Raw genomic sequence first — 26,776 nt, 5'->3', positions numbered from 1 at the left:
ATATATATATGTGAATTAGAACAAGCCTGGTATCCACTATTCAAATGATATGGCCAAAGTAAAAGTTTAGAATTTATGTGATAAACTTGGTCAAACTCCTAGGTTAAGGTCAAAAGGTCAAGTTATGTGGTACCCAAAGAAAGGTCTTGTCACACGGAATACACATGTGAAATATGAAAGTCAAAGCTCCACTAAATCAAAAGAGATGGGCAAGGTTAAGGTTTTTGTGGACGAACAGACAGAGACACACACACACACACACAGAGAGAGAGAAAGAGAGAGAGAGAGAGAGAGACGTTCAGACAGACGGAAGGACACGACAAAAACTAAATAAACCCCCTGAAACTTCCTTCACGGGGGCATAAAAAGGTTTTAATAACCACATTGTATATGGTCAAGTTATGTGATAAGTAGATTGTTTAAATACCCGAACGTAAACAATTAACCATAAAATGTATTGTTTAATAGCCCGGATGTATGCGGTTTACGCCTAGAAACCTCCCATATCCATTCCCATTCCAGACTAGAAGCTCTTCTCCCGGCTCTGCGTCAGGTGACGTCATATAGAAGATGATGCCCTCACACGTGATTGGAATAACATTTTGCTTCTGACATCTGGCGGGAGAATTAACGAATCGTAACCAATTACTGCAGGACGGATCTTCTATATCTATGTTGTGAGTACCATCGGTCCCCTGCTTATCTACCTTTGAAACAACCAGATCAAAGTTATTAAGAAATAATTGAGTGTACTGTATATCTAATAATTAAAAAAAATAAAATAACAAGCATTAACATCAAGGAATAGCTCGATCTTACCTAATGTAAACAAACATCATGGCTACTAGGATTATTTAACAGATATTACCACAGGCGCCTCCATTATGGATCGATACCACCCCCTTTTTTAATTGAAAAAAATATGTAAGAGCGTAAAATATCTCAAAATATTAAATTTCAACGTCAATCATATCAGTATGTCGTTCTATGCAAGCAGATTGTTCTGTTTTTTTTTTCACGTTTAGAGAATGGCCTAATACGGTATATAAAAAATTGACAAGGAATTGGACAATTTATTAATGCATAAAATGTTCTAGATTGACAGCTTTGGAGGAGGTTTTAGTGTTTGTGTTTTGCTTTATCTGATTGGATAACTGTGATCCAGTTAAAATCTTAGCTAAAACAGAGATGCAACTCTAAAACCTATTACTGTGGAAATGTTATGTATCCGTTTAATAAATCATCCAATTGCGACATCTCACTCTAATGGTGGGCTGAGGTTAAAGGCACAATAGAAGGACATTTCCCAGACAGAGTGCTAAAAATTATGATAGGTTTCACTGTTTTTACCGTGGAAATCCGTCTCGAAGCAGGAACTCCGTTTGTTTACAAATTTTATTTCTCGCACTGGAACACCAGAGGTGGAATAAGGGTCTAGAATCTTTAACTCAGCAGATATACGGACCCCTGGAAAAGCAAAGGTAAATAAGGTTCCTAGAATCGGTAACTCAGCAAACAATATTCCAATAACAAAATTCTCCAACCCGAACATAATCGGAATACAGATTCCCATATATTGCTACATAATGTGTAACTGATATTTTCTACGAAAACCTCAGCATAGGGGAAAAGTAATCAAACATAAATAAAGAGAGGAAGAAAATAATGACACAATGAAAGTAATAAAACAATTTTAACAAAATAGGAATACTTTTGCATGATACAGTTTATTGGTTTTTATCAATTCTATTCTTAGGTAGATGTGCGAGCATTTACTTTCCTTTCTTAATTGACAAAAGCATGCTCTACGTATCAGAAATTTCTAAAAGGAGGTAAAATATTGACAAACAATTGAGTCTAATGCTGACCTACGTTTTGCATACTCATTATTAGTCCATATTTATACACTGAATCGAACAAGGAATTTTCAGTTTTTTCCGAACCGTGACAAGGAACATAACGCGGAGGTGACCGATCGGCAGGGGATGCTGTCTCATCCATAACACCTAATCCAACCTCCGATGTTTTGAGATCCGTGTTTTGTCTACTCCTATTTGGTATTGTTTTATGGACTTTTGATTTTGTATTTTCCTGAACATTTTTGTTGGTTATTAGAGTTTTTATAGAGATATATGCACTTAAATACATAAAGCATTAATTTAAGTCTTCCTTTTTTTAACAGATTAAAGAAAATCCATCAATTAGAAAAATCAACATTTTTGATTCAAGAGAGGATTTTAATTAAATCCCTCGTCACCCCTAACTTGAGTACCAAATCCATTTTTCTTGGTTTTACTTTGCAGTTCTCGGGATTTTGAACATTTTTTATTCAAAAACTACTCAGTCTATTCGGAGATTCTTTTTCGTTTCCAAGATGTTTGCAAAAGGGACTAACTCTTCAACTCCTTAATAGGGACGTTAAGCAAATATTGAACGGTTGAAAAATGTTCAGAACATTATTCTGAGCATCTTTTGTTGAATATAACTTAGTCATCATTTTGCCATTCATGTGTTGAAAGCACGATTTAAAGTCAACATATCGCCTAGACCTGACCATTTTACAAGTTTAGGGAAGCAAAATGAAAATATTGAGCATTATAAAAAATATTCAGCAAAATTTTTCAAAAACCTAAGAAATATTGAAAAATCCCCCTTCATTACTGCATATTGAGTTTCATTTGAGTAAATGCTTTTGTCTAGTTTAAGAAATGCTTTGGTTTAGTATAAAACATGCACTATATATAATTGATATTTTGTTTGATGTTTGTGCCGGTAATACCGTGACTTAAATTGCCAGTGGCGTTTTTTTAAGAAATGAAAATTAAGGATAAAATGGGACAAAACATTATAAATGCATTTAAAAAATTATCATCATAGAGATGTCTGGATGCAAGAGTTATTTGATTACCAAAACCAAAAAGTTTCGACATATCTTAATGATATCTTTATAAAGAAATAATATCAAATAGAAATTAAACCTGATGAAACCAAAGATATGTTTATATAAAGTCTGGAACAAAAAGGAAAAGAATGTATGATTGTTCATTAAGAAAAACATATAAATCGCGTTTAGCTATTCATGAAGGTAGCAACATTTTATAGAACCACTTCGTCTACCAATGATGAAAGGAAATGATATCCGAAACAAAAAAGAAAATTAAAAGAATTAATTCATACCAGGTCTTTTAAATAAATAATTTCATTAGATCGATGACATACAACACAGAAATGATATGACATTAAATTTGACTTTCTCTCATAATTGAATCTTTAATGAATTGATAACACTTACTGTGACCACATTCCTTCACATAGTTTAATTGTGGGAAGCTTGGAAACAAGGGCTTATCGAGACAGGGCATTAAAAATGAATGGTTAAGAATCCGTAAACTAGAATAAAATTAAACACTTCATTAAAGCTGCTATGATACTTGTCATTATCCCAAAAATATATTAAGTGAAATATGTGAAATTTACAGCAACCAGTGTCTCTTTTTATACACACATGGACAGGTGGATTCAATGATTAAAAATGATAAAATGGGCATCAAAAATGAGTATCATCCTTGGCGACAAAGACATGCAGCAACCATTGTATATAATCAAACATTTCACAAATAATCCTGATTATGTTTTATTGACTTTGAGACATATTTGATAGACATCATCTCAGGGGTAGTTCACATTGTTTTAAAGACAAATTTGATGATAAAAAAGTTAAATACTTAAAGGTCACCCTATATTTTGAAATATGAGTGAAAACCACTGCGTGTATGAATATCGAAACAGTTATTTTAAAATTCAAAAATTTAACAGCCTTTCACAGCACTTAAAATTCGTTATGTTTACCAAAATGACGTCATGTCGACAAGTATGCAGCGATCAGTGATTTGTTTATAAACTGTTGTCTGGGATTTTACTAGCAATTATTTTTTTAAAGGTCAGACGACACGTTCCTAAAACATATGTCTTATATTTCTTGGTATTATAAAAAATATTCATATTTGTCCTTCTCTTCTGAATCCTACATTGTATTCAAAAGGATTTTTAAATATAAGTACAATACAAATTGTGATATAGGCCATTCAGAAGATAACACATAAAGGTGATATAAGAAATTTGACCCTGTGGTATCTTGTCTAAATGCCTGGTAAGGTACCCTAATTTTTGTGAGGAAACTTGTTTAAGTTCATATACTTCAATGACAATTTCTTAGAAAAAGTTACATATTTTTTGGGAACTTGTCATCTGACCTTAATGCATTGATAAGTTTTGATGTTGTTTAGTATGCTAATACAGTTTAAAATTGCAAAGTATTTGATTTTCTAGCATTATGGGGAATCAAAAATGCACCTATTCTTGTGTGACATCACAGTTAACATTTCCCGTATAAATTAGGTCCCGCCCGTTATTTAAAGCCTTTACTATGCTGCGTATGATAGTAACTTAGTAAAACATATAATTGATAAACATACGCCGAAAATTTTTCAGACTTGTTTTCTAGAACATTCTTGGTACCACGATATCCGGTAGCCAGTTTCACTATGACATCACTTTAGGATGACATCGACCCTTACTACACAAGTTAATAAGAAACGCCTATAAAATTGCTTTGGTGCAAGAGCATACCTTACTTTGTTTTACAGAATCAAGGTTCACATAAACGTGGGATATTCCAAGGATTCAAGATATTGCTGCACAAATGTTGACACTGCAATTGTTTAGTTACAATATGTAGAGTTTTTTAGTTAAAGTTTCCTAATCTTTTTATCAACTGAGAAAGTGCCTGGGATTTGTGCAGCACTTTTATTAATCTTAGAATAGTCCCCCTTAGTATTAAACAGTATTTATTTCAAATTAAAAAGGATAGTTTTTATCGACGTTTTGGTTTTAAGATATCAATAAAAAATATCGAACTTACTGAAGATGAGGAAAGATGCTATTTCCTCGACCTACATTAACAGTTTACATGGACTCATCGTAATATAGAAAGGTATATTGACGTTTATAGTGAAGGACTTCTGATGACTGCACCTGTTTAAATTATTCGTTCATGATTTATTAAATATACCAATTTTGTATCCATATACTCTGTTGTTCCTTATATAAAGACATAATGCTGATAAATGTCGTTTGCATGTAGCTATGATTCTGATTTAACGGACTTGATAAAGGAGGTAATTTTATTCGTATACCAAACCACAATCGTGTCAGCTTAGAGGAAAAAGTAAAAATTAAAACCAGTGAAATTATCCCCTTTACAGCATATTTATGATGATTTAACGACGGATTTTCCGGTTATTTCCCAATCATGACAATGAGCACACGGCAGGTGTGACAGGTCAACAGGGGATGCTCACTCCTCCAAGGCCCCTGATCCCACCTCTGATGTTTTGAAGGTCAATGTTTGCTCTGCTCCTGTTTTGTATTGTTTTATAAATATGGATTTTGAATATTGTTCGTTATCTAAATAAAATTCGATTTCACTACATAAGCTAATAAATCAAACAATCTGTGAATGTAAGAGGGGGAACAAATATTTTTGTTTTAAGTTATATATCTTACCAATATTTTTTTTTCAATGATTTGATGTGGAACTGATTTCCTTTAGAACAATGAATATAATAGAAAATACTTTCATGAAAAACACTTCATATTTTTGCTTAGAATCAATAAGTCCATTAGCAGGAATAATTCTATGTAATGTTCAAATCAATGAGTAAGGTATATGTGATCCAGTCCAATATCCATCTATCTACAAAGAAGATCAAGATGTATAAATTTTTCGTGAAGAAACCATATCTATTTTGCGTTTAACTATTCATGAAGAAAGCAAAATTTCATTAAAAAAACACTTCTACGTCTACTAATTATCAAAAGAAATGAATCTAAAATATTACAATGATCTTCTTACTAATAATGTTTTTTATAACATTTCTTATATATAATTCAACAATAGAGATAAAAATTTTAATGAATTTATTTTTTTTTTTTTAAATATTGCAAAAGAACAACAGTAAGCTAGATATTCTAAAACATATAATTTGTACAACTTGAAAGATTGAATTCTAAAATTCTTGAAAAGTGCTGCTTGAATCACGAGTAACCATGGGTCTATGAGAAATCTCGGGTTGTATGTATAAATTTCAAAACATCGGGTAAGGTTTAGTGCAAATGTTTGGAATAATTATTCTCTTCACCGGACAGAGGGATGTTAACAGCACTTTTAAAGCACAATAGATGTTTTTTTACGATATTATTAACTTTAAAAATTATTATTGAACTCCGTGGTATTGTTCTGTTGTTTTTTTTTCTTCATCAGGCTATTAATAGAACTCATGTGATGACGTGGTGGGATGCACATTCTTGCTTTAAACACTCTTTTATCTTTTTGCAACTGTTAAGAAAAAATTACATATAATCATTGGCTTTGACAGGTTTTTTTAATCTTTTTTTTTTTTGTTTAAATAGTTCTAATTCTCCAAGAAATATGATAATCCTGAACTTCCCACGAATGCACCCCTATTCTTATAGAATTAAAAAGATTGGCAAAAGTTTAATTTGGATTCAGAACACAAAGTACAGGTATTTAAAATTTGAAATAAAAAAATAAACTTTGTGGGACTTTGAGTTATGAAATAGGGTGAATTCACCATGCATCGGACACCCTTGTTATTCACCAAGTTCTAGTGATATCGCTGTGGACGGAAAATTATCAAAAATGGAGTTTAACATTTAGTATTTGATTGATATATAAATTTTGGATACAATTTTATGCTTTTATTGAGAAAATATAATAAAAATTCGAGTTTTTAAAAATAACTCAGAATTCACCATGGATCGGACATTGTTTAACATGCATCGGACAGCAGGAATTTGGACGGGGAAAATATCATACCTTTTGTACAGTGCTTTAAATTCCTTTGAATTCCTTGGTATGGATGTACTTTTACCTTTTATCTAAGAAATAACCCTCAACTTAGATTGACAATTGCACAAATGTAGAACAATTCAAGATGCTTTTATTTGCCTTAGAAATGCTTTAAAATGCTCGTAATGCGGTAATTCGGGCCTTTTTCTCATGGGTAATTTATACTCTGGTTTGTAAAAATCATATATGGAGAACTTGTATTTTGACTGAAAATTTAGAGTTTTTATTTTCTATTTCCGACAAAAACAGCTGTAAGTAGAGTTCTGTATGAAAATGGCACTGATTACCTATGCATCGGAAAGTGTCCGATGCATGGTTAATTTGTGTCCGATGTACGGAGAAATGAACGTACTAGTGAAAACCAGCTCTAAAAAGAATTATACAAACATTTAAAGAAGGATAACTCAAAAAACTGCAAAATCATAAATTTCTGGTTATTCCCCTTTGATGATGTAAAATATGACGTAACTTCATGGCCATAATCGGGGTATTTTTATTCCGACATGATAGTAACAATCGGTATCATTGAAAAAATTGAATCTTTATTTTTAAGACAGAAACAAATAAATACATGTAACTCTTAAGTATTGCCTAAAGTTGTCTGAAGCAAGGTATGTGTCCGATGCATGATAAACATTTTTGCAGATTAACTAAAAGCAATATGTCGAAAATATTTTTTGTAATATTGTAATAAACTATTTAAATGACAGAAAAAATAACATTTATCAATTTCGATTCTTTATATTTCAGACAGAAAAGCTATTGATATGTTTTGATTGAAGCAAAATTACATTATTATCGTCATGTACAATATTGATTTCTTATATAATGACATACATTCCTTTGTATAAGTCTTTCTTCTGAACACAGCATGAATAGTTTCTATTGTCAGACTAATGGAACATAATTGTTAAGATTATATACAAATTTATCATGATACATGTACGTTTTAACAGCAAAATCAATTTTCTAAAATGCAGCTTATATTGCTTTCGCAAGTGAATTAAGGCTAAATATTGAGGTTTCTATCCAAAATAATTATTACATTCTTGGTACCCAAGCTATTCAATAGCTAGTGTACATTATGGCGTCATATTACGACGTAAAAAATGACGTCATCGACCTTTTCCTGACAAGTTCATGAGAAATATCAGAGAAATCGCTTCAGCCCAAGAGCAAACTTTACTCTGTTTTAAACCAAGGATTTACGATTTTACTGCGCAAATGTCGAGACTGAACGCTACAGTTGAATGGATTTTAATTCTGATCTACACTGGTTGTATTTACTGTTGATATCTGCTCAAATAGCAAATCAGTAACAAAACTGTTCACCATACTATTACATTTTACCTTTTATAGACTTTGTTTTAATCACAAACAATAAATTTCCATATATTATGTCAGTGTCAAATTCAATTGCAATACATATCAAAAGTTGAATTTTCATGAGTTATTCTGTCAATGATACCGAAATCTAATTCGGCACTTATAATTTCCCCTACGAAAATGAGGTAAATTCGTTTGATGATCTAAAAGAACGGTTTTCTCTTCCACGTCCGACTCGTCAGGACTCTTCGTCCGGAGGCCACTTCGACCAATACGAATGGATCACATTCTGTTGGTTGATCATTTGTTCTATCTCTTGAATTGGTACCCATGGTAATTCCAAAAGATAGTTGGAATAACTGGTTTCCAAAAACCGCAAAGATATTGTCAATCAGAAACTCAGACATCTTTTTGATGTCAACTTCAGAATAATTGTGTATGCAATCACAATATGTTTTAACAAAATAATTTTGCAAATGACCAAATACAAGGAAAGTGAATTTACAAATTCGATTTTTAAAAAAAAAAAACAGTTGTCAATGATATAGAAAAGCCTGGACTTTAATTCATCATGTGGAATAGATGTGTATAAAATTGAAAACTTGTATGTTTTCTTTTAGTTGACTTTGGTAAAATCTCGTGATTTCAAATTGTCCAAAAATGTTTACATGCATTGTCGGAGGGACCAGTTCGTACTGATCAGTTATTGTATCTAATTCTTTTTCCACGTCTATATTACTGAACACGAAAAGTTCGCCCGCGTGTCGCAGTGGTTAGAGCGTCTGCTCTAGAGTTGCAACGGTTCGATTTTATCTGTTGGACTTTGATACCGGTCCTTCGGATGAGACCGTATAGACCGACGTCCCGTGTCGCAGTAGGTGCTTGCACGAAAAAAAATCCCTACCTGACCAACGGCTCTTAGTGCCAAGTAAGGGCAAAACTTACTGCTCTCCACAGGCTAGTAATGGCGTCTCTATTTGAGTGAAAAAATCTCGAGAGGGACGTTAAACAATATACAATCAATCAATAAATGAACACAGAGAGATAGGTTGTTTTCATATTTTCATAGTAAATAAATATGCACAGCAGCGTTATAATTCCCTAACTGCCCTGTTCATTTGGTGCATGGTGTTCCTTGAGTTGACACAATGCAAGCAGAGGAGTGATATCAATTTTCGCTTGAACGCACACAGCCGCATGGTTAAGTAATATGCCCCAGGCAGAGTATAGGAACTGTCCTTCGATTGCGTCGATTATGCAAGAATGAGCCGTGAGCTGTGAGGTTATGTGAGCACTGAGGTCACAAAGAAACATTGTATTCATTAATACATACTGTATGTGTATGTGTCAGATCATAATGTAAAGTAGAAGATGCACAATGAAACTATGTAACAAAGATTTTGCATGTGAAAGTCTCATTCAATTGCATTTAGCGGTAGAAGAGGAGTTTTGCATAAGAGAAGGGTAACTCAAAGCGTAACAGACAGACAGTCATAATTACCGTTACATAATTTCCAGCTTTTCGACGGGGGTACAAAACTAGTTATATACTATTATTACATTTTTCAGACAATACGATGACTCTCCATAATTGAAAAGAAACAATGTTCACCTAGCCCTTGGGCACAATCAATCTTTTACTCCTTAAGAATCTGAATCATTGCATTCGCAGGTATGTTAGGGTTACAACCAAATTTTCTACTTGTGCATATGATATGACGTTGGTTTTAAGTCGTATAAATGAATCAGAATATGCAGAGGCAAAATATAAACGGAATTTTGTCGTTTCTGGGTCTCTGTAGTTATCACAGGGGTTAAATACCAAATCCGTGACGTCATAACTGTTGATCATTTAGTAGTAGAAAGAAAATAAAACGTAACAAGAATTCATGTAAACAAACACAAAGAAATCAGAGTTTAAAAGCATTTAAAATGAATATCATGTGTGATTCATGTGTGAATAAAGCTTATGAATAAGGTATGCTAATATATTTCTACAATTTCTTCGTAAAATTAAAGCTGGCAGGGTGTTTACTTGCCGATCAGCCTTTCCTCTGTCGTTCGATACAAAAAAGAAGCGAAAGTTCAACACAACGCCGCATACTTTGAAACTTCATTTTTGTTTCTATCGAAAGTTCTTATTCTTTTGATTTTGGAAAGTGTTGTTAAAATCGTTCGGTTTACTGGAATTTACGCATTATTTTTCGAAGTTATGAACAAAATGTTAGAATTTTGGGAAGATTTCGTCCGAAAGTGTTGAATAATTATTTCTGTGAAAAAAAAAAGGATTCTAGCAGCACTTTTCATGGTGCAGAGATGCTTTTACATTAACTATCATTAACTATCATTACAAATTGAAATTAATTATCACCAGGGTAGTGTTGAACTTTTCACTTTTACAGTATATTTTCTAATTATAGACGTAACGTGGTGACATCGTGGTAAAGTGCCTCCTGTAGTATAAGTCCCATTGAGGTCTATAGAATGCATAATGATAGCAAAAGTTTTATCCTTGACTTTTCCGATTTATTAGTGTTACATATTATAAATTATATATAAAAAAGTGTTAATTCGCCGAATTCTAATCCATGTGCTGCCTTAACAAACCCGCGTTGACCTTAAAGAAACAATGATTGTGTAATTTAGTGAGATCAAATTACCAATCTATTCCCTATTTAGCCCAGGTGAGTATTTTTTCCATAAGCTCCCTTTATTTATCTTTTTTCTGCAACTTAAAATTGTAACTTAAATCCCCAAGGGAATCATTTTTTACAGTGGTCATTTTTCGTCACTTAGACTATGCAAATTTTTAGGTTCATCATACTTTTTCTACCGGCAAAAGGGTCATTTTGCGACGTCGAATGATGACCAAGGGCACTTTTTGCAGCAGAAAAATGACCGGAAATCGTTTTTCGACGTCGAAAAATGACCTCTGGTCAATAATTTATAGGGGTCATTATTCGTCTTCACAAAGGCACCAAAAATGAATTGGGGAGTATCTGTGGAACATTTGTAACTGTTCCCGTACAAATAAGACTAGTTTATATCAGATTCAACAAATCAATATTTAAATGAATGATACATACTGAGTACGTAAACATTAGCCAATCATTTTAGATAACTACTGGTTGTTTTGATATTTATATTCTGTGTTTGGTATTCTACATTGCAAATTTTTAAAGGTACCGCACAATACAGCCAGTTGCTATAAGTCCAAATTACGACATGGGCGTTTTTTGTGTAATTATTTTAGTTTTTGTCTTTTTTGCGGTGTGCCAATCTACAACTATTTCGAGGAAATACACCGCAAAACTGGAACTGAATGATAAGAAATCAAATGAAGAACTTTTAAGAGAATACAATACTACATCAGTGATAAGGTGTGCAGCGCGCTGTCAAAGGGAGTGTAGTATCTTTGGTTTCAACTCTCAGATGAAAAAATGTCGAACCTTTAGGAAAACATTTATGTCTGAAGTATCAAATGAGGATGGCTGGAGATACTACTCACATGACAGTTTTATTCCTGCTCTATTTATTCCAATAGACTGTAAGGACCTTCAATCAGATGGATACATTAATTCAGGGGTGTATGAAATCTACCCCTATGGAACCATTACCAGTCCTGTCCAGGCGTACTGCGATATGACCACAATGGGCGGGGGATGGACGGTTTGTTGTGTATTTAATATTAGGACACATTATACAATTTATTTCACATTCAATGTTTTTGTTGTTTAACAGAATATAGATTGAAAAAAATATGAATTTATTTAGATTATATCATAACATATCGATCACACAACTGTTAAAACATATGATTTGCTATACGTGTTAACTTTAAAGGCAATCCAAAAACGAAATACTGGATCCCTGGACTTTGACAGGACCTGGACGGAATATAAAAACGGATTTGGTTCACCGGAACAGGATGTCTGGATTGGTAAGTGTAAATCGCTTTCAAATCGGAACTTTTTTTATTCCTTCAGAGTTTGAAAGAAGAAATCTTGTGACAGGTAAAAAAAATAAAGCGTAATAAAGATCTGAATTCAAGACCAGGTAATATGTGTTCTACGATATTTACATATCGCGTTAGATTCATATATCAAATAAAAAGAAAAAAGGAGAAAAGAAAATCATTAAGCAGCATATTTTTATGAGACCAAATTTAGCATTACTGTCTACAGCTAAGGAAAAAAAAATGATTTTTCATTACGGTAGATTCATATGTTTAATGGAATTAATTGTATTGCAATGAATCGTTCAGCTATTTTCACATATATATTATGACAGGAAATGACGTTATCCATCAATTAACAAAAGAAAACTCATCATCCCTGTATGTTACCATCACTCTCGAGAATGGTACAACTCTGTATGAAATGTACGACGGATTCACTGTCTCCAACGAAGCAGGAAAATACCAACTCTTTCTTACAGGACCTGCAACGGGAACCTTAGGTAAGTGAATTCACGTTAAGTTCTTAAAAATTGGTTCAAATTACGTATATCATCATAATATTATTTTGTACTGAAAGATTTATAAGTTGTAAAAGAAAGAGAAAGATACGGGTTTTTTTAATGATATTATGTATACGTTTTTCTATTCCACGCTAATTAAACATATTTATTATTTCAGAATATCATTTGCAGGTATAATTCAGGAGACATTGAATTCTTTATTTTCAAGTAGCTAAATGTTCAAATTATTGATTTTAAATACCAAGAAATTTATGTGAATTTTTTTAAAGAAATAAATCCAGGTATTAAATTTGCTCAACCATAGTTATTCAGCTTGGGTTTCCTAATAATTAATAATTATTTACATTTTAACTTTTACGGAAAAAAGTTTACAGAGCGTAATTATAATTGATCCATGATATCGAAATCTTAACAAAAAAATTAATGTTCTCAAAAAAAAAAAAAATGATCAAAAACACATTCAACATTCAAATTAAAAAAAAAACAAATGCAAAACTTCTCGTCGTGTTTCACATTTACTATACCTCTATACCTTTTCTCTATGAATTAAAAATCTAGTCTGATTTTCAATTATTCACATTTTAACCCATATGGAATAAGAAGTTTACAGAGCGTTATTATTTTAAATGTCAAAAACTTTAAGAAAATTTCATGATAAAAACATTGTTCGGATATTTATTCAAAAAAAGTCAAACAAATCCATATTCAAAACACCTCAGTGGGTTTAACATTTACAATATATATGCCTTATCTAATGAAAATATATAATATTCTAAAACATTTACAGGTACACCATATTTTATATTGTTAAAATTAAAATTAAAAGTGTAACACGCCTGTGGTTTATTTTTACACAAGAAAAGATGCTATGTGAATTGTGCAGTTTTGTTGGCTTGAATTTTTTTTCTCCTTTTTTACAAGAAACAACACCTTAAACTGTGTATCTTAGACGTACTTCAGTAATAAGTTTAATGTGATGTAAATCAATAATTATTATCGATGTTATATATTTTTTTCTAATTCTGCAGGTGCTAGTATGATAGACCCCGGGGATTCTAGGACTGAACTATATAAAAATTATAGCTCTTTCCATCACCTAAGGCCGTCTATCTCAGAAGTACCTTATTATTATTATTGACAATTAGATTAAAAATATGTATTTACATTCAGTGTAATTTTCCTTATGAAATCCTTTAGAAATTTACGACGTTTAAATTTCTATAACACACGCGAAACCTTGTCACCGCGCGCGTAATTCAATTTGTCGGCTCGGCCAGGTGTGTTATGGGACCGAAGACAGCCAAAAATATGAATTCAATGCTTAGATAAATCAATTATCCCTGTGATACCTTTTGTTTAATATTACAGGAGGCAGTATGTTAGACAACAGTTTTTCCTATTATTACAATCTGTCTGGGATGTCCTTCTCCACCCCAGACAGAGATAACGACGGGCCTCCTGGTTACTGTGCTGCTGACAGTACAATTTAACACAATTCAATCAGTTTTAAAAGTTGAATATATATATATATATATATATATATATATATATATATATATATATATATATATATATATATATATATATATATATATATATATATATATATATATATATATATTTAATTGTTAAGTAAATATATAAATTTGATATAAGTGTCCATGTAATATTTTACTATTTGATAATTCTACAGGTGACTCTATGTTAGACACCGGTAGTCCTTTAAGAGATCTGTCTGGGATGTACTTCTCCACCCCAGACAGGGATAACGACAAAGCTAGTTACAACTGTGCTGCTGCCAGTATCCGTAGAGGAGGCTGGTGGTTTAACTATTGTAACTACGCCTTCCTTAACGGTCAATGGTCCCCGGAAAACTGGAGCTATCCATGGTATCCTACCGTAACGAGTGGGACATCAGTGAAGGGGACCATCATGATGATCAGACGTCACTAGGTAAACATCATTAAGTCCTAATATAACATGTTTTTTTTTTCTTTTTGTATTACTGTGAAAATTTCAGTTATAATTTTTTTAATAGAAAAAATATGCTATTGTACATTTATTTGTGAAGTATTAATTATTTTTTTTTTACAGACGAAAGATTATCCATGGATTATGAAAACCCTCAAGAGACGATTTTAAATTAATTTTTATCGCTGAGTTCTTTTTTTTAAATATTTAACATCAAGTAAAAAACATATAAACAAATATGTTTTCCGTAAAGAAAGGAGAGTTGAGGTTTTCTATAAAGGAATATTGAATGTATTCAGTTAAAATGTACTTGATATGTGCTGTTATAAATTTGAAAATAGAAATATTTATTCGTTGTCGTCGTAAACTTTTCATTAATTTTCATCTTTTTTTTACATCAACCAAACTTGGTACAAATTATCCATTGGAAGGGGAAAAAGAAGGGCCAGGCCCTTTTCCAAGGGGAGATTTTAATTATTAATGGCATTTTTAAAAAATCTTCTTCTCAAGAACCACTGGGCCAGGAAAGATGAAACTCATCTGGAATCATCCTCAGGTAGTGTAGATTCAAATTTGTTCAAATCATGACCGTTGGGGGTAGGGTGGGGCCAAAATATTTAACATAGGAATATATAGGAAAAATCTTAAAAAACTTCTGTAACCACTGGGCCAATCATCCTATGTTTTGTTCGTAAAAAGGAATATATAGGAAAAATCTTTTAAAATCTTCTACTCAAAAACCACTTGAAACTCATGTTTTCAGGTAGTGTAGATTCAAATTTGTTCAAATCATGACCCCCGGGGGAATGGTGGGGCCAAAATGGCCGATCAAAGTTTTACATAGGAATATATAGGAAAAATCTTTAAAAATCTTCTTCTCAAGAACCACTGGGTCAGGAAAGATAAAACTCATGTGGAATCATCCTCAGGTAGTGTAGATTCAAATTTGTTCAAATCATGACCCAAGGGGTAGGGTGAGGCTTTATATTTTTTAAATCTTTTTTTCAAGTTTTTATAAATTTGAAAATAGAAATATTTCGTTCTTTTTTACAAACACTTATAAATGGAGATGTCTGGACGGAGAATCAGGATGTAGATTGCTTTATTGTTAAACCTAATACAGTGGAACCTGTTTAATCAGACACAAGTGCAATACATTTACTGTGATATTAGCCATTTAATTTCATTTGTCATTCACACTTATATCAATGATCTTTACACGCTGCAATACAACACCTTGTTTATTCCGATTCATATGTTTTATATCTGTTCCCCGTGCATGTCGGATAAGACAGGTTTCATTGTAATAAAGATGTTAAGATGTTTTAAAAAAAGATCATAGGTATATTTGATGGTCATGTTTTGTGGTATAATACATCAAAGGTTATACTTCTCTAAAAACATATCCACATCTTTTTCCATCCATGCAGTATTTTTACTGGATGAGCATTTAATTATCCATTAATCTACTTGCAACCGCTTAAATTGAAAATATTGCTATTTTTAATATCATGGAGAAAATAAACTAAAAAGTTGGAGTGAAGCATACTGAATATTTTTTTCCACAAATCTAATTATACCATAAATATATTTAGATAGCTTGAATTTTAGGTGTGGCAAGAAATGCAATGATACTAGATTCTCAATGATACTGGATTATGAGCTTAAAGTAAGAAAATATCACATTTTCTGAAGATCAATATCTCCCATTGCTACAGATAATCATTAAAAAAAATATCTTTCTGCTCTTGAATGCACAATATACGTAATAGCAGACTTATAGCGGTACTGTAATTTTTTATTGTGTTCTTCTTAATTTCAAAACACAGATCGGGGATTAAAAGGTTATATGTGTGATGTGCGTTTTATTCTGACGTCACGAACGTTAAAAGCAAAAATTGAGATAATTTGATATTATTGTTATTTAGGTTAGAGATAATTCAAGTAAGTTAGAAAAAAAATCAAATTTGCAAAACAAGACAAAGAGTTAAAAAAAAAACACTGATTCATTATTTTATGAAAGATGTTATCTTATATCCGCAATTGTCTTTGCAAACAAAACTTAGCAAGCTAACATTAATCAATATGTTTGCAAATACTTTTGCAATTATGAGACATCTTTTGAAAAAAAGTGACTCAATATGTGAGTCATTCTCTATTATTCAATGTGTAGACTATGGTTTATATATATCCAAAAATTTGATAGACTGCAACTTGAAATTTGTTATTAAACCAATAGGAAAAGTTAAGGAGCAAATGATGAAAATTCAAGGTAGGTTTTTGAAACAAAGAGGCTTATGATTAATGTTATCGTTTGCAGGTCAAACACCAAGTTCAAAATAAAACTAGTTTTGGTACCAAAAGAAATGTTCCTTAGGATGAGTGTACCTTCGAAAAAAAAAAAACCCATAAAAGCAGCAACAGTTCAATACTTAAGACCAAAGTTAGAGGTTTTCAAAAGTAGGTCAAACTGGACAAGGTCAAGGTGTTAATATTGATGATACCCAAAGAATTTCGCAAAGAATACACAGGTGAAATATAAAAGTCACGGAATCAACCAACAAAAGTTTTTAGCAAAGTTTTTCAAAAGAAGTCTGATGTCCAAATAAAAGGATAAAGAATAAAAAGAAAATATTGGTATTTAAGAGAAGCTCTTACCACAAGAAATAAACCTGTAAAATAGTTAACCCCTAGAACTAAATATTCAGTAAATACATCCAAAGTTAACGTTTTTAAAAAGTAGATCAAATCCATAAGAACAAGGTTAAAGGTCATTACTGCTTGTACTCAAGAGAAGGTCTTATCAAAATATAAGCGTGAGGAGTATGATATCACTTGATTTAACCGTATAATAGATACACTAAGATTAGAATTTTGAAAAAAAAAATGAGATCAAAGTCAAAAATACTTGTAAATTAAGTAAAGTTTTTACACATGGAATACACTAGTGAAATATTAAAGCCATAGCTCACTTGACCAAGGCTTAAATTCTCATATGAAAGTCAACATAAAGAAAAAAATTCAACCCAAAGGATAGGTCCTTTCATACTATATACAACTGTGAAATATGAAATCCATATAGCTCAAACCAATTTTAGGCTGTAGTCAGGGCTAATTGATTTCCCCACTTACAGTTAAATGAGAAAAAAATCAGAAACAGACAGATGGACAGTCCGTCACAGCAAAGTATATTTTCCCTCATTTTTTTTTTGGATTACGGATAGAAATTAATAAAAAAAAACACTTTGTGCTAAATGGTTGTAAGTGTGGTGTGAAGAGACCCCACGTAAGTTTCCTTTGGGAAGATAACTAACTACCACAATATAATGCACAGTCTGTCTTTGTGTATATGCTATTCATAGTTTATTTAAAACATGATGATCAATCTAGATCTCTTCCGAGGAGACAAATATACGATCCGAGAATAAATCTAGATCTCTTCCGAGGAGACGAATATACGATCCGACGTATCAAAACAAAACTCCATTTAATGATTTAGAACTTTTTACACCATGCTTAATGAAATTATATAAAAACAATGGTTGCAAATGTTTATTTTAATTAAGGTCAAGAGAATAAAAACTTTAGACTGTAACATTATGACGTCACAATTTCTTTCTTTTTCCCGTGGCTTTAGCATAAAAATAGGGTATTTTCAGAAATCATAGAATCCTACATTTAAATTAAATAATTAAACCGTTTTCCTGTGTATAAATTCGTTTTTCTTTGTCAATATGAAAAAAACTTACCCAGCGCCACCTACCGTTTTATGAAAATGACAAAAGGAGGCCAAAGATTATTCAACTGCCGCCTCACATAATTTCTCCCGAAACATTCCATTCTGATAGTTACAGGTGTCCAATTATCAAACATGAATCTTTCGTCAAATTTGATCAAAACATTGGCATTAAATTTTAAATTTTGAGAAAACTTCTGCAGACCAAAGGATTTGGCGACAAGAAAAATAATTATAATTTTCAAATTTGAAACAACTTTGATACAAATTATGTTTTTTTTACGCGTTGTTTTTACAACCTGCGGAAGTGATGTAAATAAAAAATATATCTAAATTTGATTGAGGTAAAATTCAAAATAGACATTATGAAGTGAATTTTCTCTTTTTTCTCCGTGGTATATGCAACAATTAAATTTTCTCAAGGGAATAAGTGTTAATACCTAGATTGTACAAAATGTTTTTTCAATTTTGAATCAACCAAGCCGAAATATAAACAAAATTAAATTATTTAAAAGAAAATGAAACATTATGTAACAGAACACTCTTCTGGCTCCAAATAAAACGGCGAATCCTCGCAAATAAAGGGGAGTTTTAGTTAACGTTTAAAGTCAGTTACCGTGTTATACGAAAAAAGGAGACTAAAGATTGGGTCAACTGCTGTCTCACCCTCGTCGTAAGATTCCAGTTCTGATACGTCACAGGTGTCCAGTTATCATAAATGAGTCTTTCATTGTCCTCAAATGTCAAAAAATTGGCTTGAAATGCAAATAAACCGTATAGTGCAACTTCTGCAGAAAAGGACAAGAAAAAATATAATTCTCAAGTTTGAAACACCACCGATACACAATTATTTGTTGCTAAACATTCTGTATACTCTAAAAATCATAACTTGTGATCTGCTGTATCCAAATTCAATAGACATTCAAAAGGAATGTATCGTTTTTTGCGTCGTGGCATATGTAATGATAGAATATTTTCTGACGAGCATTAGCAAAACTAGGCCAAACTATATTTCAATTTGAAGAAGAAGGAAAATAAGTAACGTTTGTTGGTGTTCGATTCCAAAGTAATGAAATAAGAAATTAACAATTTTGACACACTGCAAAAATATATTTTACAAATTTAATGTGCAGTTTTATTTATCTAAAAATCAGATTTGTAGAAAGAAAAAAAAATTATCTCACTTTTTATCAAAGTTGTTTAAATATACTCTTCATAATTTTTGATGAAAGAGTATCTATTTTTTTATCAAATGCATATTAGGGAAATTTTACAAAAATATTTTTTGTTATGGTATACATGTGATAAAAATGAAAGCATGTTATAAATATACATGTATTGTTTAATTATATACCAAGAGGTATGGGGTTTACGTCTTAAAACCTCTCAAGAAACCACAGAGTGTAATAAAAAATGTTTTTATGACCACATAATACATGGTAAAATGATGTGATAATTAGATTATTTAAACACCCGGATTAAAAAACATAACCATAAAATCTACTATATTGTTTAATTACCCGGATGTATGCAGTTTACGCCTAAAAACCTCCCATATCCGTCCACATACCAGACAAGAAGCTTTTCACCCGGCTTTACGTCACGTGACGTCATATACAAGTTAAAGTCGCAAACTCAGCTCAATATATTCAACGTTGTAAGAAAAAGACAATATCAAGAATGCATGTATGGTTAAAAAAATATCTTTTTTACATAACAAACGTTCAAGGTGTGTATCCATGAATTCACTTTTACAGATCAAATGTATATCTGCTTATATATAATTTTCATTTGATAAAAGACATATTTTATATCTGTTTATATCTGAAATATTTTATATCTGGAGCTATTTTTATATTAGAGATAGGTTTTATAGCTGAAGTATCAATTTACGAGAAAAGTCTTTTTTTTATCTGATGTATCCTGATATGAGAAATAAGCTTTAAATCTGAAATATTGTTACATGAGAAATACGCTGGATATTTTAAAGATATACAAATGTTTAATTCAATCTCTTTAATGTCAGAAAATTGATATTTACTCCCATCATTCAGTTTAAAAGGTTTTAACTTCCCGAAAACTTTACGTTTGCACCTATTTCAGAAAAATAGAAATTGGAATATCTAATGAATAATTATTATCAGGCCTAGAAAAAAAATATGTTTGTTTCCGCTTTCAGGCTGGAAAAAATATAGGGTAGGTAGGTAGGCAATTTTTTTTTTGGAATTTTTTTTTTACTTCTTTAATCAAAACGATTAATAACAAAAGAAATGGTGTTTTCAAGCATTTCTGTGACTTAAACTTATAATAGAATGGTGACTCAAACTTCTTTCTGTCTTGAAAAGCTTACAAAATTGGAGATTATGATTCCCGGGATGAAATCTTGCACTTCATGGGACAAAAGCATTAAAAAATTTTTTAGCGTCGGCACTATAAATAAGGGTCGGTCGGGAAAGCGGAAACAAACATATTTTTTTTCTAGGCCTCATACGATGAAAATTAAACAACTTATGATAAAACTCTATCCATTTTCGCATAAGGACATTCTCCATTTTAGTAACTATTTAAACTATTTTTTTTTACGAAAAAAGGACAGGAAAGGAAGAGTAATCTTATTGGTTTTTCCAAACAAATTAAGAAAATAATGAAACTATGAGATTGTACCAGTAAACACACGCAGTTATTTTACCTAAAAGTCACACGATCGTTCTTGAAAGATGTTTATGCTCACTATTCATAAGTTTTCGTTTGTAAATCAGAAAAAAAAACATAGGATGGATTGGACATTTTCCTCCATTTGAAAATATTATAAACTAATGATAACGGGTGAATAATGAATTTCAGTTTTATTGTTGTTTTATCTGGTATGGCTGTTTTTTTTTTAACAAAAACAAGGCGGACGCTGGATATTGTTAAAAAGAGGAAAAAACCCTTGGAATGACCTTATGGGTAATGTTATGTATCCGATTAATAAATCATCCAATTGCGATATTTCCCTAATGGTGGGCTGAGGTTAAAGGGACAAGTAAAAGGACATCTCCCCGACAGAGTGCTAAAAAATATGACAGGTTTCACTGTTTTTACCTTGGAAATCCGTCTCGAAGCAGGAACTCCCCCGTTTGTTTACAAATTTTGTTTCTCACACTGGAACACCAGAGGTGGAATAAGGGTCTAGATCTTTAACTCAGCAGATATACGGACCCCTAGAAAACCAAAGATTAATAAGGTTACTAGAATCGGTAACTCAGCAAAAAATATTCCAATAAGCAAATTCTCCAGCACAAACATAATCGGAATACAAATTCCCATATAATTCTACATAATGTGTAACTGATGTTTTCTACGAAAACCTCAGCATAGGGGAAAAGTAATCAAACTTAGATAAAAGATTGAAAAAGAGAGGAAGAAAATAATGCCACAATGAAAGTAATGAAACAATTCTAACAAAATAGGAATACTTTTGCATGATGCAGTTTATTTGTTTTCATCAATTCAATTCTTGGTTACATGTGCGACTATTTACTTTCTTAATTGATAAAAGCATGATCTACGTATTAGAAATTTCTAAAACGAGGTAAATTATTGACAAACAATTGAGTCAAATGCTGACCTACGTTTTGCATACTCATTATAAGTCCATATTTATACACTGAATCGAACAAGGAATTTTCCGTTATTTCCCAACCGTGACAAGGAACATAAAGCGGAGATGACCGATAGGCAGGGGATGCTGTCTCATCCGTAACAACTTATCCAACCTCCGATGTTTTGAGATCCGTGTTTTCTCTACTCCTATTTGGTATTGTTTTATGGACTTTTGATTTTGTATTTTCCTGAACATTTGTGTTGGTTATTAGAGTTTTTTTTTAGAAATATATGCACTTAAATACATAAAGCATTTATTTAATTCTTCCTTTTTTTAACAGATTAAACAACATCCATCAGTTAAAAAAATCAACATTTTTGATTCAAGAGAGGATTTTAATTTAATCCCTCTTCGCCCCTAACTTGAGTACCAAACCCATTTTTCTTGGTTTTACTTTAAAGCTCTCGGGATTTTGAACTTTTTTATTCAAAAACTATTCAGACTATTCAGAGATTCTTTTTCCATTCAGAGATTCTTTTTCGTTTCGAAGATATTTAATAGGAACGTTTCAGCAAAAATTGATCGGTTGAAAATTAAAGTCAACATAAAGCCTAGACCCAAGCATCACACAAGTTTAGGGAAGCAAAATGAAAAAAATTGAGCATTATGAGAATTATTCAGCAAACATTTTCAAAATCCTAAGAAATGTTGAATAATCCCCCTTTATTACTGCATATTGAAGAAGAGTTTCATTTGAGTAAATGCGTTTGTCTAGTTTAAGAAATGCTTTGGTTTAGTATAAAACATGCACTATATATAATTGATATTTTGTTTGATGTTTGTGCCGGTAATACCGTGACTTAAATTGCCAGTGGCGTTTGTTTTTTTTTTAATTAAGGATTAAATGGGACAAAACATTAAAAATGCATTTAAAAAATTATCATCATAGAGATGTCTGGATGCAAGTGTTATTTGATTACCAAAAAGTTTCGACATATTTTAATAATATCTTTATAAAGAAATAATATATAATAGAAATTAAACGTGATGAAACCAGAGATATGTATATATAATGTCAGGAACAAAAAGGAAAGAAATGTATGATTGTTCATTAAGGAAAACATATAAATCGCGTTTAGCTATTCATGAAGGATGCAAAATTTATAGAACCACTTTGTCTACTAATTATCAAAGGAAATGATATCCGATACAAAAAGGAAAATCAAATGAATTCATTCATACGAAGCCTTTTAAACAAATAAATTATTTCATTAGATCGATGACAAACAACACAGAAATGATATGACATTAAGCTTGACTTTCTCTCATAATTTCATAATTGAATCTTTAATGAATTAATATAACACTTACTGTGACTACATTATATCACCTATTTTAACAGTGGGAAGCTTATAAACAAGGGCTTTTCGAGACAGGGCATTAAAATGAATGGCTAAGAATCAGTAAACTAGAATAAAATTAAACGCTTCTTTAAAGCTGCTATGATACATGTCATTATCCCAAAAATATATTAACTGAAATATGTAAAATTTACAGCAACCAGTGTATGTTTTATACACACATGGACAGGTGGATTCAATGAACAAAAATGATAGAATGGGCATCAAAAATGAGTACCGTCCTTGGCGACAAGGGCATACAGCAACCAATGTATATTTTCAAACATTTAACAAATAATCACTGATTATGTTTTATTGACTTTGAGACATATTTGATAGACAACATCTCGGGGGTAGTTCACATTGTTTTAAAGACACGTTTGATGATAAAAAAGTTTAATACTTAAAGGTCACCCTATATTTTGAAATTTGAGTGAAAACCGCAGCGTGTATAAATATTGAAACAATTATTTTAAAAATTAAAAAAAATTAACAGCCTTTCACAGCACTTAAAATATGTTATGTTTACCAAAATGACGCCATGTCGACAAGTTTGCAGCGATCAGTGATTTGTTTATAAACTGTTGTCTGGGATTTAACTAGCAATTATTTTTTTAAAGGTCAGACGACACTTTCCTAAAACATATGTTTTATATTTCTTGGTATTATAAAAAATATTCATATTTGTCCTTCTCTTCTGAATCCTACATTGTATTCAAAAGGATTTTTTAAATATAAGTACAATACAAATTGTGATATAGGCCATTCAGAAAATAACACATAGAGGTGATATAAGAAATTTGACCCTGTGGTATCTTGTCTAAATGCCTGGTAAGGTACCCTAATTTTTGTGAGGAAACTTGTTTAAGTTCATATACTTCAATGACAATTTCTTAGAAAAAATTACATATTTCTTTTAGGAACTTGTCATCTGACCTTAATGCATTGATAAGTTTTGATGTTGTTTATTATGCTAATACAGTTTTAAATTGCGAAGTATTTGATTTTCTAGTATTATAAGGAATAAAAAAAAATGTACCTATTCTTGTGTGACATCACAGTTAACATTTCCCGTATAAATTAGGTCCCGCCCTTTATTTAAAGCCTTAACAATGCTGCGTATGATAAAAACTTAGTAAAACCCATAATTGCTAAACATACGCCGAAAATTTTTAAGACTTGTTTTCTAGAACATTCTTGGTACCACGATATCCGATAGCCAGTTTCATTATGACATCACTTTATGACGTCATCGACCCTTGCTACACAAGTTGATAAGAAACGCCAATAAAATTTCTTTGGTGCAACAGCATACCTTATTTTAAAATTTTAAATTAAAACCAGTGAAATTATCCCCTTTACAGCATATTTACAATGATTAAACGACGGATTTTCCGGTTATTTCCCAATCATGACAATGAGCACACGGCAGGTGTGACAGGTCAACAGGGGATGCTCACTCCTCCAAGGCCCCTGATCCCACCTCTGATGTTTTGAAGGTCAATGTTTGCTCTGCTCCTGTTTTGTATTGTTTTATGAATATGGATTTTGAATATTGATCGTTATCTTAATAAAATTCGATTTCACTACATTAGCTAATAAATCAAAAATCTGTGAATGTAAGAGGGGGAATAAATATTTTTGTTTTAAGTTATATATCTTACCAATAATTTTTTTTTCAATGATTTGATGTGGAACTGATTTCCTTTAGAACAATGAATATAATAGAAAATACTTTCATGAAAAACACTTCATATTTTTGCTTAGAATCAATAAGTCCATTAGCATGAATAATTCTATGTAATGTTCAAATCAATAAGTAAGGTATATGTGATACAATCCAATATCCATCTATCTACAAAGAAGATCAAGATGTATAATTTTTTCGTCAAGAAACCATATCTATTTTGCGTTTAACTATTCATGAAGAAAGCAAAATTTCATTAAAAAAAAAACACTTCTACGTCTACTAATTATCAAAAGAAATGAATCTAAAATATCACAATGATCTTCCTACTTATTATGTTTTTGATAGCATTTCTTATATATAATTCAACAATAGAGATAAAAAATTTTAATGAATTTATTTTTTTTTTTAAAATATTGCAAAAGAACAACAGTAAGCTAGATATTCTAATACATAAAATTTGTACAACTTGAAAGATTGAATTCTAAAATTCTCTTGAAAAGTGCTGCTTGAATCCCGAGTAACAATGGGTCTATTAGAAATCTCGGCTCGGGTTATATGTATAAATTTCAAAACATCGAGTAAGGTTTCGTGCAAATGTTTAGAATAATTATTCTCTTCACCGGACAAAGCAGCACTTCTAAAGCAAAATAGATGCTTTTTTACGATTATATTATTATCTTTAAAAATTATTATTGAACTCCGTGGTATTTTTATGTTTTTTTTTTTTTCTTTATCAGGCTATTAATAGAACTTATGTGATGACGTGGTGGGTGCACATCCTTGCTTTAAACACTCTTTTATCTTTTTGCAACTGTTTAGAAAAAAATACGTATAATCATTGGCTTTGACAGATTTTTTTATCTGTTTTTTTTTTGTTTAAATAGTTCTAATTCCCCAAGATATATGATAATCCTGAACTTCCCACGAATGCACCCTTATTTTTATAGAATAAAAAAAGATTGGCAAAAGTTAAATTTGGATTCAGAACACAAAGTACAGGTATTTAAAGTTTGAAATGAAAAATAAACTTTGTGGGACTTTGAGTTATGACACAATGCAAGCAGAGGAGTGATATCAATTTTCGCTTGAACGCACACAGCCCCATGGTTAAGTAATATGCCCCAGGCAGAGTATAGGAGTTTACTTGAGGAACTGTCCTTCGATTGCGTTGATTATGCAAGAATTGAGCTGTGAGGTTATGTGAGCACTGAGGTCAAAAAGAAACATTGTATTAATTAATACATACTGTATGTGTATATATAATGTAAAGTAGAAGATGCACAATGAAACTATGTAACAAAGATTTTGCATGTGAAAGTCTCATTCAATTGCATTTAGCGGTACAAGAGGAGTTTTGCATAAGAGAAGGGTAACTCAAAGCGTAACAGACAGACAGTCATAATTACCGTTAAATAATCTCCAGCTTTTCGGGGGTACAAAACTAGTTATATACTATTATTACATTTTTCAAATAATACGATGACTCTCCATAATTGAAAAGAAACAATGTTCACCTAGCCTATGGACACGATCAATCTTTTACTCCTTAAGAATCTGAATCATTGCATTCGCAGGTATGTTAGGATTACAACCAAATTTTCTACTTGTGTATATGATATGACGTTGGTTTTAAGTCGTATAAATGAATCAGAATATG

The 26,776-nt window shown here is 31.4% G+C and overlaps 2 protein-coding genes across 2 annotated transcripts; one reads left to right on the top strand and one right to left on the bottom strand.

Moving 5' to 3' along the window:
* Positions 1 to 461: 461 nt before the first annotated feature.
* On the bottom strand, positions 462 to 1,552 carry LOC134283797 (uncharacterized). Its single transcript, XM_062766274.1, has 2 exons — positions 1,351 to 1,552; positions 462 to 760 (listed from the first exon to the last, which is right to left on the bottom strand). The coding sequence occupies exons 1-2, from the start codon at positions 1,550 to 1,552 to the stop codon at positions 462 to 464; spliced, it is 501 nt and encodes a 166-aa protein (XP_062622258.1).
* A 9,930-nt stretch (positions 1,553 to 11,482) lies between these two features.
* LOC134283796 (fibroleukin-like) lies at positions 11,483 to 14,689 on the top strand. Its single transcript, XM_062766273.1, has 5 exons — positions 11,483 to 11,926; positions 12,101 to 12,197; positions 12,548 to 12,715; positions 14,105 to 14,215; positions 14,430 to 14,689. Exons 1-5 carry the CDS (start codon positions 11,483 to 11,485, stop codon positions 14,687 to 14,689), a joined length of 1,080 nt encoding a protein of 359 aa, XP_062622257.1.
* The last annotated feature ends 12,087 nt before the right edge of the window (positions 14,690 to 26,776 follow it).

This window comes from Saccostrea cucullata, unplaced genomic scaffold, assembly GCF_032062105.1.
Source record: "Saccostrea cucullata isolate Sc308-1 unplaced genomic scaffold, CSIRO_AGI_Scuc_v1 ctg11971, whole genome shotgun sequence".
Classification (NCBI taxonomy): Eukaryota; Metazoa; Mollusca; class Bivalvia; order Ostreida; family Ostreidae; genus Saccostrea; species Saccostrea cuccullata.
The sequence above is the reverse complement of the archived record's forward strand: the minus strand, read 5'-3'. Positions and strand labels throughout refer to the sequence as shown.

What these genes read in the sequence shown, in the direction of transcription:
- LOC134283796 (XM_062766273.1), top strand. Translation starts at nt 11,483, where the DNA reads ATGGGCGTTTTTTGTGTAATTATTTTAGTTTTTGTCTTTTTTGCGGTG. An exon ending in ACCTGCAACGGGAACCTTAG is followed by an intron (nt 12,716 to 14,104) that starts GTAAGTGAATTC and finishes TTAATATTACAG; the next exon opens with GAGGCAGTATGTTAGACAAC. An exon ending in TGGTTACTGTGCTGCTGACA is followed by an intron (nt 14,216 to 14,429) that starts GTACAATTTAAC and finishes ATAATTCTACAG; the next exon opens with GTGACTCTATGTTAGACACC.
- LOC134283797 (XM_062766274.1), bottom strand. Translation starts at nt 1,552, where the DNA reads ATGTTCGGGTTGGAGAATTTTGTTATTGGAATATTGTTTGCTGAGTTA. An exon ending in CTTCGAGACGGATTTCCACG is followed by an intron (nt 761 to 1,350) that starts GTAAAAACAGTG and finishes TTTAATTATTAG; the next exon opens with ATATACAGTACACTCAATTA.